Below are 12,980 nucleotides of genomic sequence, written 5' to 3' on the forward strand. Positions count from 1 at the left end.
AGCTTCTGGCTTTAATGCAAGTCCGTTTATAACTGTTTCATTGTTTTGCTGTCTGGTATAAATTTAAAGGAGATGTTCGTGTTTTAAAGGCAAGTCTGCAAAGTAATATATTTGAATTTGATCTTGCAGGGAGGATTTACATGCTGATGAAAAGCATCACACAGGTGTGTTTAGATAAAAAAATAACACACACCAAACCTATCTAATCTCATATTGGCACCGTGATGCTTTCATCTCACAAGCCTTCTTGTGATGTTGTGAAAACTGGAAAAGCCAATGAAAGCAGAAATACGACGACATAAAATCTATATTCATCCACAGCAGAAAGGTCTTCTAGCAGCAAGTCTTTCTGGAGATATTGAGGCTGATAAAAGGTTACGGGATCTGGGTTTTATTGGAGGTTATAGCTTAAAATTGTTGTGTTTTTACCTGCAACTGGTCATGAAGGTGAAACCTTTTCATTGTCTTGTGTCTGTTCATTTTGAGTTATATCTCTCCCAGTTTCTGTTTGGGTGTCTGTGCCTTGTTTCTATGCATGCTTAAGTGATGAATGAAGATTTTACCAACTGCACACATGCTGTATGTGCTGCTGTGAGCACAGGTGTGTGTCCTACCGGTCAACGGCGGGGTGGTACAGTGGCCTGCTGTCCTGTGGGGAAAGGTAGCTGTAGGCGGCGGACCCTCCCACCACTCGGATCTTAAACGGCATCGCAGCATTCTGCAGGAAGAGATCCAGACACATTAGTGAGTAAGATGCAGGGTGTTTTCTGGAAACAAACATTTACAAAGTTTCTCTAAAACACTTCAACCAGTTCAATCATAAAAATTTACTGAATGAAGAGCTTGTGTGCGTGCGCCACCAACGCTAAACACAACGTAGCGCCCTGCAAAACATGCAGAAAGCTTTTCCTGGCAACGCCTTGCTGCCATCAGCATCCAGACTGACATCCAGGGATTTCATTCTGGGTACCAATGCAGAAAGCATTTTGGTATCTAACTCTACAGCAGCTTTGACTAACTCCACAAAACCTGCATCTTGATCAGGAATGGTCTGCTGTGACTGTTGCGATATAAAAGTCAAACTGTGTTTCACACAATTTGCATAAATTATGCATAGGAATAAATAAGATTTGGTCAACATGAGCCAAACAACTTTGGAAACTTACAGCTAAGACCTACTTTTACTTAGAAACATCATTCAAAGTTTAAACAGGTCACAAAAGATCAAATTCTGACTGAATTAAAGAAGATTTTGATATATATATATATATATATTATGGTTTTGAGATGATGGTAGGTTATGTTTTAAGAAAAATCAGCAACCGTCATAAAATCCTCCCTGCTGATTTCCTCCAAATCTGGCCCAAAAATGTGTCTCACACCCAGAGTTTTCCCTGAACAAACACAAATGATGTATTCACGTTAACAATTCTCTCATCTTTTTAACTTTCCACTGTTTAGATTCTGTTCACATTTGGATCAAATAAATTACACTGATGTGTTCATCCAACCCTGCTCCAGAATATTTAAGGGCACATTTGTATCAGGAGAGTCCGCTAGACTCGGTCCGGTTGGGGACTGGGCTCAGCTGTAGGGGGGTGTATCCATGTAGACTGAGATCATGTTCAAGCTGCACTTCGGTCAAACATTAGAATAATATATCCCCATTCCCACCAGAGGTGGCGCTGCGCTGGTACTTAGCAAAAGAGAGGACAAGACCGGCGTGAAGAAGAAAACTGTTTCCTCCACCTGCGAGTTAAACATGGAGACCAAACTATGGCTGTTTTGGGTTTTTATTGTGTCTTGTGCAAGTATACTGCAGAAATCCACTGCAACAATGGACGCAGTATGAACACCAGACGAGGCAGAGGACCCTTAACGCCATCGCTGTGTATTTACCCACAATGCAACGCTATGCCACATGCAGGAAGGGACGTTTTTGTAGTCCGCTTCCTGTATTTGGTCCACCTAAAATGGGCCGAGAATTGCATTTATAGGTGGACAGAGTCTGCTTCTTTGGTCTGAATCAGAATTTGTTTGGCGCGTTCACATTTCCTCAAACAAAGCAGACTTTCCGAGCAAACGGACTCTGATTGGAACCTAAAATGTTGATGTAAATGTGACTTTAGATACAACTTTTTGTTGGCAAACAGTGTTTGGTTTTGTTCCAGCTGCCACAAATTTTCACTAAACCCCCAATTCATTCAGCCTGGAAAATCTCGCCTGGAATCCCAAGATCTGCAAGGATTTTTTATTCACCTTCTCTTTGGAAAATGAGATGAAGCTTTGAAACAAAGCCACATGTCCAGATTTGCTTCAGTAATTACACAAAAGCCGTTTGAAGGTTGTGAAATAAATTAGCTCTGTATTGTTTCATGGATCCATGTGTTTAAAGTATTTTGGTTTAATTATTTTTTTATATATAAAAAAGTAGAATAATGTGCATTAACATGTTAATGTGTTTTAACAGACTGTTAAAGTAAAACCATGGTCAAATATGGGAACTTGCATACAAAACATCCATTTAACTCTTAAAAAATGAAGTAATTAGATTTTATTGACTGGAAATATTTGGTTAATTGTATGCAGGCTACACAATGAGCCAGGTTTATAAGTGTAAAAGGAAGTAAACATTTGACATTTCTGTGCCAACCGTCAGAAGTAAAAGTAGCTTAGTGATTGTTTTTATGCTTTCTTAGTCAGAGATGAAGTTTATTCACTGTAAAATAAGAATAATTGAACCAAGTTAAATAAATTGTTTCAGTTGTAATGAGTGATTAAATCTAAGGTACAATGTTGAGGAATTACAGACATCTAGTTGCAGAGATGAGCATAAAATCATTTAAATGCAAAGGATAGCTGTAAAAGTATGGTGGCTGCCAGTGACCAAAATTCTTCTGGACATAAACATGTTTTTATCTCAGTCGCATCCTAACGGTGTTCTAGCGCATATCAAATAAAGCTGCTGTTTGTCCATTCACAGACACCGTAGTAAAAATGGTGGCATGAACATGACAGTTGCCATGTATGTGGATTCATGGCACCTACATATAAATGGTTCTAATTGCATAAATACATAAAAATTATTTAATTAAAGTGATTAGATACCAGTAGAAATGTTTTTAATGATATTTAACTTTTTTGTTGACCATTTTGTAACATTCTGCACCTTTAAATTGATGCAAGTTCAGTTCATACCTTCGCCAGAAATACTCAAAATTATTTTATTCCTTTCGAACAAAGAATCTGAATCATTCTGACTCAATTTCATGTAAAGTCAAACAAAAGGATTAAAGTTGTTCCATATAAAATATGGTGGTCGTCGCTCCTGGTACCGTTCTTGACACAAACTTTAATATTCATGCAGAATAAGCCCTTCCAACAACTTTGTCTCATTGTATCAAAATGTGTTTTATATGCTTTTAGTCACATAAGTAATGTAAAGAGGAGAAACTACAGGGTTTAAATTCCTTCTACATGTATGTTTCACGTGTCTTTGCAGAATTGGAAATAAATGATGAGAGTAGTTCTGACTGTTGAGTTGGGATAACTTAAACTAAATTGGATGACTTTAAATTCTCACTTAATTTAAATTGGTTAAAAATTGTATTCAAGTGATTTCAAGTTAATCAACTCAAGACGTTTTTATTTTCACGCAAAAATGTGCTTTAGACCAAATACAACCCGAATAATCTGCAGAGTGTGCAGAAGACATATTCATTGTGTTGGACTAAAATTAAAACAAGCAAAGTCAAACTTATAAACAGGTTACACAGCTGTAATCTGACGGCAAGGGGAGTGTGTGCTAACCCTTCAACGCCTGAAATTTAGTTATATTGAAGGGGGAAAAAAAACATTAAAAGGTAAATAAATACAGAAAAAAATTATCAGCAAAAAACCAATTATATGTTAAGTGATTTAATCACAGTAAATAAATAATAAATAAATTAATTAAGAAAAATAAATGGATTAAATTATTGACGCAAAAAGAAATAAGAAAATTCTGAAAAGATGGTCAAAAAAATTCTGACAAGTCCAAATATGCTTTTTAAAAAAAGATCTTTGATGAATGGTTGACTTAAACCATGTTAAAACAACATGTATGACCTGAAAGTGATGTAAAACATCTAAAATCAGGCTGGACATGCATTTTAAAGTGATGATTTCGGAACAATTCGTGGAATCAGGACGCTGTGAAACCTCCAGCAGAAACTTAGAGCACTCCGTAAACCCAAAGGTAATTCCATCTGGACCTGAAACTCACCGCATCTTTAGGCTTTGACATTTTAAACCAGATATCATCACTCAAAAGCGCGAGCTGCATTTCCATCAGTTATGCCGAGCCGTCGTGGAGAAAACTCCGCTAATAAGCCACGTATTAGTGGATTTCTGCTCGACAATAAGACCACTAGTTTCGCACAAATAGAAAGAAATGAGCCAGTTAACGGGAGCCTGAAGGAGTAAAGTAAATAAACAGTTTCTCTGCTGGTTTTAATAATCTGGCTTGAATGAGCGTGAGGTTATCCTTTATGTGGAATTTAACAGGGATGTAGTGTCGTCTGATTAACTGTAATAACTAAACTGGCGAGTTGGTCACACCATCAGTGCTTTTAAACGCGCCGTGTGCAGTACATATGCAGTTTTTATTTTCAGGGCTTCGTTGTCAGAGGCTGAAAAAAGAAAAGAGAGGAGCTGTAGGAGGATGTTGACGTCTTCAGCAACATGAAAGAAACAAACTGGTAATCTGATGTACAGTTAAACCCAACGCACTAAAACTTACTGTCACGCTGGAATCTCACTTATTTACAGCTTTCATGGTCACTGACGGCCCAACCATTTCTTTTTCTTTATCCCACAGAGGGTCATACTCTGTAAAAGTCAAAGCAGTGGCCCCCGTCAAGGCGTCTGTAGGGACTCTTTAAAGCAAAACAACTGCATATAAAGTGCACACATGTGAAACTGACTGCAGATTAAATTTTCTTTGAACATTTTTCATTTAAATCATTATATGTATACATCAGTCAACTGTTTATCTGATGCCCTGGCTTCGTTGTCTGCATTTCTGCAGCATACATGAAGTTTATGCAGATTTCTCCAGTAAGGCACCGTCTGCTGGGGGCTGAACCAGCATCCGTCTCACATCAGGCCTGTCTTCTGAGATCTCTCCAGTCAGTAAACTTAAACTCTTGTCTAAAATCTTGCTCTATGGAAACCCAAAGCAGCCATGCTCACATGTTCTCTTTATAGCTGTCATGAAGGTAAACCTGAGCTATTAAACCTAAAACGGTGTTTTGGACCAGGTTGTAAACATGTTTATTTTTGTGGTAAAGTTTTTAACACGGGAGTCTGTGGGGATTTGCTCTGTTTTGGAGCCCCCTAGTGGATGAGGGGGGAACTGCAGCTACTTGTTCTTTCTTTCTCTCTCTCCCTTCAGTTCCACCCTCTTGCATTTCTTCGCTGAATCAGACACAGCACATGTTAAAAACTTCCAGTGTTTGATACTATCCGGTTGCTTCTGCGTGACATAAAGCAAAAAATGCTGCTGAAAAGTGATGTAAACGACGTATCAAAGTAAAAAGTTGGAAAGTCCTCAGGACGTTGCTGGACAAAGGCAGCTTCAGGAATGTACATAAATCTCATTTTGCCAACAAAACAAGTTAGAAACTTCTATTTTTAACCCCTTTATACCCACAAAAAATGTTTGTTTGTTTTTATTAGAGGTCCTTATTTTTACCATGTGATTTGTCTTCTGCCTCCTGGTATCCATTAGGGAACAGAAGATGAGCATCAAATTGTGTTTTACAAGATTTGCAGCGAAGTTTGTCCCATAATGTCACAAAAACGTCCCAGAAACTGTATCAAGTATGCCATGTTGGGCTTTTAATGGTTAAGTTGCATGGTGCTATTCTGAGTGTTAATAATATAATAAGAACAAAGGAAAAGCTGGTAAATGTTGATATGTCCCAAACACTTTGATGCAAGTCATCCAACTGCGCAACATGCATGTAAGCACAAACTGAAACCAGCAGAGACGGTGTGTGAGTGGATTTTTGAGTCTGTCAACCAACACAAACGTCACTGATCCAGGTGTTTTTCATTTTCTAGTAACTGGCCTTCAGTCCATGTTTCATGAACAAGAAATGTGTTTTTTTATACAGATAAAAAGAACACAGGAACATTAATTATTCAGGATGCAACCTGAGGGATTTTTTCATGAAACTATAACTACTCTAGTTAGGGGAAAAATCTTCTTAGAGAGTCTGGATTTTTAGATTTCAAGAAACAGCAACTCAAATATCCTTTGATAAAAAAAAACTTCACTGATTAAAAATAACATCCAAAAACAACACGACGGCTTTAGCAAATAACTCAGAATAACTACAGGATGCAAACTGATCCTAACAGGATTTCAAGGCGGTACAGAAAATGCTGAATTTTGACATGCGGGTCAGAGTTTGTCTTCTGATTTCTGCTACTAAGCTGTAATTCACAAAACAACCTGCAGATGGCAGGAAAACACAGCTGAAAGACACAGGTGTGTTTTCTTTATATCTCTGTCAGTGTCTGCACCTTGAATGATTAAAAACAGACCTCTGGGTGGCAACAAAACACTGTGCAACGATGAGACGAGGGCTGAGTCAGTGCATAAAGGATTCATACAAGCTGCTCATCAAAAGACCAGAACAAAAACAAATATATTTGTACACAGAGAAGAAAACAGCTGAATACAGCTTTTCAATCTATGTCATCAGGAATAAACTGAATGACTTCTCAGGATGCAGGTGATGTTTTCTACTTTACATCATTCATCCAACCAAACTGAAGAACCCTGATGATGACTGAATACAAACAAGTGTTTGGGCACTTTGAATCTGACCAGACAGGTTTTCAGGAATCAGCTGTGAAACTGAGAATGATGGGTAAATAAACCAACACTTTCCTCTCATTTCCGTTCTCTTCTCAAGCAGCGTATGGCTGCTGGTTGAGGACACCTCAAAGATTGTCTGTCACCATGCCGTTGCCCATGGCAACTCGACAACCTGCAGCAGGGACAGCGTGTGTACAAATTGATGCCTGCATCCAGCTGCGTACTCAAGAGTGTAGAGGAGTGGTTTAAGGCTCATGATGTACAGACCACTTGGATTCGAGCTTGTCAGTGATCGCTACGTATGGAGGAGATGAGAAGGTAGAGGAGAGTTTCATCATGCAAGACTGATCACACAAAAAAAAAAACAAAAAAAAAAACAAACTTGTTTTAGATTTTATTTTAATACCTACAAAGGAATGCAAGAAGGAAATGCACACAATGACTAAAGCCACAACAATTCACTCTCAGAAAACCGTAACTATGTTTCACATCAACATGCTTCCGTTGGCAGGTTATGAAGGAAAAACAACATTAGTTACCATGACTACGTAGACGACATGCAGATTTATTTTACAGTGTTACCAGGTGACCGAGGTCATGAACAGGCTCCCGGTTAATATATTGATGAGATTATTGATTGGATATGACCAAACTTTCTTCACATAAACTAAAAACTGAGGTGAGAGTCTTTAGCGCCAAAATGATTAAAGGTCACCAAAGAGCTTCATTCTGTAAAAACCACCAACCAGACCAGAAATCTGGGTGTAGTGCTGGGCTAAGACCTAAAAACCACCAACCAGGTCAGAAATCTTGATGTAGTGATCTATTCAAACCTAAAAACCACCAACCGGGCCAGATATGTGGGTCTAGTGATGGACCCACACCTAAAAACCACCAACCAGGCCAGATATCTGGGTGTAGTGATGGACTCAAACCTAAAAACCACCAACTGGGCCAGAAATATGGGTGTAGTGATGGACTCAGACCTAAAAACCACCAACTGGGTCAGAAATATGGGTGTAGTGATGGACTCAGACCTAAAAACCACCAACTGGGTCAGAAATATGGGTGTAGTGATGGACTCGGACCTAAAAACCACCAACTGGGTCAGAAATATGGGTGTAGTGATGGACTCAAACCTAAAAACCACCAACTGGGTCAGAAATATGGGTGTAGTGATGGACTCAGACCTAAAAACCACCAACTGGGTCAGAAATATGGGTGTAGTGATGGACTCAGACCTAAAAACCACCAACTGGGTCAGAAATATGGGTGTAGTGATGGACTCAAACCTAAAAACCACCAACTGGGTCAGAAATATGGGTGTAGTGATGGACTCAGACCTAAAACCACCAACTGGGTCAGAAATATGGGTGTAGTGATGGACTCAGACCTAAAAACCACCAACTGGGTCAGAAATATGGGTGTAGTGATGGACTCAAACCTAAAAACCACCAACTGGGTCAGAAATATGGGTGTAGTGATGGACTCAAACCTAAAAACCACCAACTGGGCCAGAAATATGGGTGTAGTGATGGACTCAAACCTAAAACCACCAACCAGACCAGAAATCTGGGTGTAGCGAAAAACTTCGACCTAAAATTCTTTTTCACTGAAGTCCACCATCAAAGGTTAGAGTCCAGAAACATGAAGTGGACAGAGTGAAGACACCCACTGGGTGACAAGTCATTAAGTGAAGGTGCATTACATACCTGAGCCTGAGATCCATTCAACATTAGATAATAGAGCTTGCTGAGGATGCTTTGCTGCAGCTGGTCCCAGGAGATGTTCCTGTCTTCAAGCACGAGAAAAGGAGGCCCAAATCTGAGGGGAGAGGACATCGTTTTGGTGTGACAGCAAAAGCAAAAACAAAGTTTGGCATTTTCTTGGAAAAATCATTTATTAACAAAGGTTTTATACAAATCTTTGATCAAAAATCAATTTAAAACACATTATTTTAGCTGTTTTATTGTCCAACTTCACTACATGTTGAAAACGGAAACAAATTAAAAATTTGACATTGCATCACACCCAAAAAAAAAAAAAACTGGAAGAGAACCAAGAGACAAACATGTTAAATAAATATAATAGTTGAACATTTCTGAATGTTTTTTAATTGGTAAATTGACAGGCTACGGGTGAGGGTGTCACGATTGGGTATAACAGGAACTTGCCCTACAGGATCTGTTTTTCCAAAGCACTGATGGACAGAAGCAACTGATGTAAAAGCATTAAATTAAACTGATTTTTTTTTCAGTAACATGTAATCTAAGTAGTAAGATGATACCGTGTTACTCAAACAGCCCACGCTTAAAATTTCTATGGTCACTAGTAGTAATAGACTTGTGTAGAGGTTGACATCCACCTCCTCACTAGTTTGCTAATTAGCCATTGATTTGATGTGTTGGAGTCTTTAATTGTCTATTGTCTCCAACGACATTTCTTCACTACATCGTCTTTTACAACTATATGTACCGATTTGATTGTGCAAATTAGGAAAAAAAAAATTCAGCTGTTAGCAGCTGTTTATTATGATATGCTAAATGGAAATTCTCAGAGAGCATTTTTTGTTGAAATATTGCTCCAGTATTTTTTCTTTTCCTCCACATTTTGATCCGATGCTCCACAGACAGACCCAGGTTTTCCCCACAAGAGAACAAGACAGTGTAACAGTTTGTGAACAGATGAGGTTTCAAATGTCAAATCCTGACATTCATCCTTTAGAAACGTCTGCAATCTGCTCCTGTCTGAACCACGTGGGAGTGCACGAGCATGAATGCCGTGCTCATGCTTGGAAGCTACAGCATAATTCCCTCCTGTGCAGGTTGTCAGGCATCCCCTCTGCTTCTGCTGCATGTATGATCTATGAACTTTCATCATACATGTTGTCTCCAGAGGCTCATCAGAACATGTTGTGGTTTTCCGAACCACCTAAACATAGTTTACACGCTAGCAACAAACATACATCAGACAGGTTGTAGTTGCTGAGCGACACAATGATGCTGCTTATCCTTATTAGAGCGAGATAAAAACCAATAGATCTAAATGTATTGGTATCTCAGGACTGGACTCAGTGGTGGCCAGCCTGCGTGAATATGACGTCTCCTGTTCCCTAAACCTCTCTGTCACAGTCTGAGCGCCATGAATCCTGCCATTGTCTTAGCCATACTGTGCTTTCAGGTCATTCAGTATTTTCAGGTCTTTCTTCGGGCACATTTCGGCTTTGCTTCCATCAGAGGGTGTCGGTCGGGATGGTGCGGTTAACTGTAATGCCGTTGTGTTCCTACAGCCAACCGTAACCTTACCTGAGAGTTGGAGTATCAGTTGGATCACAACAGATGCCACAGATACATAATAACATGACGCCATTAGAGCACGGCGTCTTGCCTAAAGCAGAACTTAAACGCAACTCACATATACACAGAGGAGGAGAATGGCAGCAGTCCAACGGTTTGTGGAACGGTGCATCGTAATGCCATTTTAAATAAAGAAAAACAAAAACAAAGAGAAATCTGATACTTTAAACTAGGGGGCATTCCTGCTGTGATTTTATGCCAAGCCAGACGGGAAATTACTTCTGTTTTCAACCAATCAAAAAGCTGCAGTCTGTCAAGCTACACCTTTTTGAATTGGGCGGGTAAGACCGGGACTTCAACAGAACGATCCCCAAAAAGTAGAATGGGGTGGGTTGGATATCAGGGTACGCTTCCCAGTTTGTGTGCCTGGATGTGCAAAAAAACATACACGTCTCAGCTTCCTCCTCATTGATCTGTACCCCTTGTTGGAAACATAGCTAATGCTGCTGAACCCGCACCTGAGCGACTGCAGCAACCTCAGATCATAGACCTCCCCCACAGCATGACCACTTCATCTGGTCATTTTCTTACCCTGATGCTCCCATCACTCTGAAACAGACCAAATCTGGACTCATCAGACCACATGACCTTCTGCCATTGCTCCAAAGTCCAATCTTTATGCTCCCTAGCCTCATTTATTAGTGGTTTTCCTCAGGGAGGGGTTCAAGCAGGTCTTTCTGTGTGTTTAAGTGTTCTTCCAGTGGATGAGTGGGTCTTTACCAGTTTCCTCCCACCATCCAAATACAAGCATGTTTGGTTGATTGGTCTTTCTAAATTTCCCCAAGGAGTGAGTGAGTTTTCACAGCTGGAATTTCCCCCAACCTCAATCCCAACCCCAAATTATCATAAGTATTGAAAATGGACGGATGGTAGTGGTGATTATTGTTATTAATAGTTGAACTCACTCTGCTTCATGTCTTTATAAGTCAACTTAAATACTTAAAAAACCTTTACAGATACAAAACCTGATATGAAGTCAACCAGAAGTAAACCACACAAAACCTTCCCACCTCCCACTTGAAGCCCACCTGACAGCTTGTTGGCCAGATCCTGCTGTGTTGCACAGGAGGAGGAGGACCCTGGCGGGGCTGCTATGGTTGAGGTGCTCAGAGGAGAGGCGGCCAGATGGAGGTAGCTTGTGAACATCGGGCCCCGCAGTGGAGGTGTAGGGAGAGGAGGGGAGGCTGTGGTGATACCCTGGATGCCACAGAGAAAGAAAGTCGCTTTAAATCTCCTGCCATGCACACACAGATTCTATATCAGCAAATGTCTGCAAGAATCATCTTTACATGGAAATCTGAGCGTCTCTGGAGGACTTGCTTAGTAAGATTAGTGAGTTTTGCAGCGGAAGACCAAAAGTGTCAAATTGCTCCAGCATGTCTTTAAAAAGATGCTCAGTTCTAGCAAGTTGGGGGGGTGTGGGGGTGCAGAACTGAGAACCACGGTTACATAAATAGCTATGTAAACACTGCCGTCCAGCCCGACATGTTGACTGCAATACAGAATACACAAGAGTCTCCATTTTGGTAAAGTTACCCTTTTAATCTGGTTCAACTGGAGGTGCTGCTCAAAGGAAATGCATCTTCCATCACACACACACTTCCACACAAGAAAAAATGTCTGCTGTGATTTATGGTGGGTAATCACTGGGGGGGGGGGGGGGGGGGGGGGGGTACAGAAGGCACAACCTCTTGTTTCCAAGGAAACAAAAACTTTGACATTATCAGAGGGTTTAATTAAACATTGCTTGTTTGATCCCTAACATGCAATTAATCACTGCCAAAGTCCTACATCTCTCTCTCTCTCACACACACACACACACACACACACACAGACGTGAACACATTCATGTGAATAGATGTAAAGTTTAAATGTAACGTTTCCACGAAAGGAATCAGACAAATAATGAGGCAGACAAAGGACCAACTGAAAAGACAGGATTCTTGCTGAAGAGGAAGTTCATCAGGCTCGTTCCTTTACAGAAATAATACGATGAAAAGAGCAAAGACGCTCGCATATGGAAGCTGTTTAACCTTCATCACACTGCATAAAAAGTTTGTTCCTTATAAAACTGCATTTTTTTTCACAAAACAGATAAAAAAATCACTCCTACATGTTTCAAAAGCACGTCTTTCTTTATTGTTGTAGCAAAGAATGAAAAAATACGTTCAAAGTGTCTGTTTCATTGTTTTTTGCATATATTTTTTGAGAAAAAACACAACAAAAAAGTATTTTCAGTTTTTCCTTGTGACTTTTTATTGGTGAAGATCAGAGCTGCATTCCACCAAAACAACTCAATCGTCCTGCTATGTCCCTCTTTGTGTCTTTTACTTGGTCCGCATACCGATTAGTATCGCGGACGAACAGAGCGATGATCTCTTCATTGAAGAATAGCTCAAACATTCCCCTTCAGACACATCATTGTCTCCTAAATGTGGCCCTGCAACTTCACCAACAGTTGGCATTGTGTTGAAGGTTAAAGCCGAAATAAAATCAAGTAGAAACCCTAGAAACATGTGACAGCAGTTCCGTTCTGGCTCATTCTGATCAACGGTTCAACGGGACTGCAGGACAGTTTCAGGGGGTCGTTGGGTAATTGTAGAACAATGTTTAGTTCACGTTTATCAAATACATTTGGGTTTTTTTTTTTTTGGTACCAGAGGTGGCAAAATTAAACCGTGAATGCAGTTAAATCTGCATTTTAACAAAGTTAGTACATGTTGGATTAAAAATCTGACATTATCACCATGACAGAA

General features: G+C 39.9%; 1 protein-coding gene across 1 annotated transcript in view; it reads right to left on the reverse strand.

Moving 5' to 3' along the window:
* Nucleotides 1-12,980, reverse strand: part of usp43a (ubiquitin specific peptidase 43a) — a gene marked incomplete at both ends in the record, with an annotated part of 164,443 nt that overhangs the window by 47,413 nt on the left and 104,050 nt on the right. Inside the window, 3 exons of the mRNA XM_079264441.1 lie at nucleotides 615-718; nucleotides 8,581-8,692; nucleotides 11,253-11,421. Of these exons, the coding sequence (XP_079120567.1) occupies nucleotides 615-718; nucleotides 8,581-8,692; nucleotides 11,253-11,421 (385 nt within the window). The remainder of the gene's footprint in view (nucleotides 1-614; nucleotides 719-8,580; nucleotides 8,693-11,252; nucleotides 11,422-12,980) is intronic.

The sequence above is a fragment of the Telmatherina bonti genome (assembly GCF_933228915.1).
Source record: "Telmatherina bonti genome assembly, chromosome: 3".
NCBI classification, from domain to species: Eukaryota; Metazoa; Chordata; class Actinopteri; order Atheriniformes; family Telmatherinidae; genus Telmatherina; species Telmatherina bonti.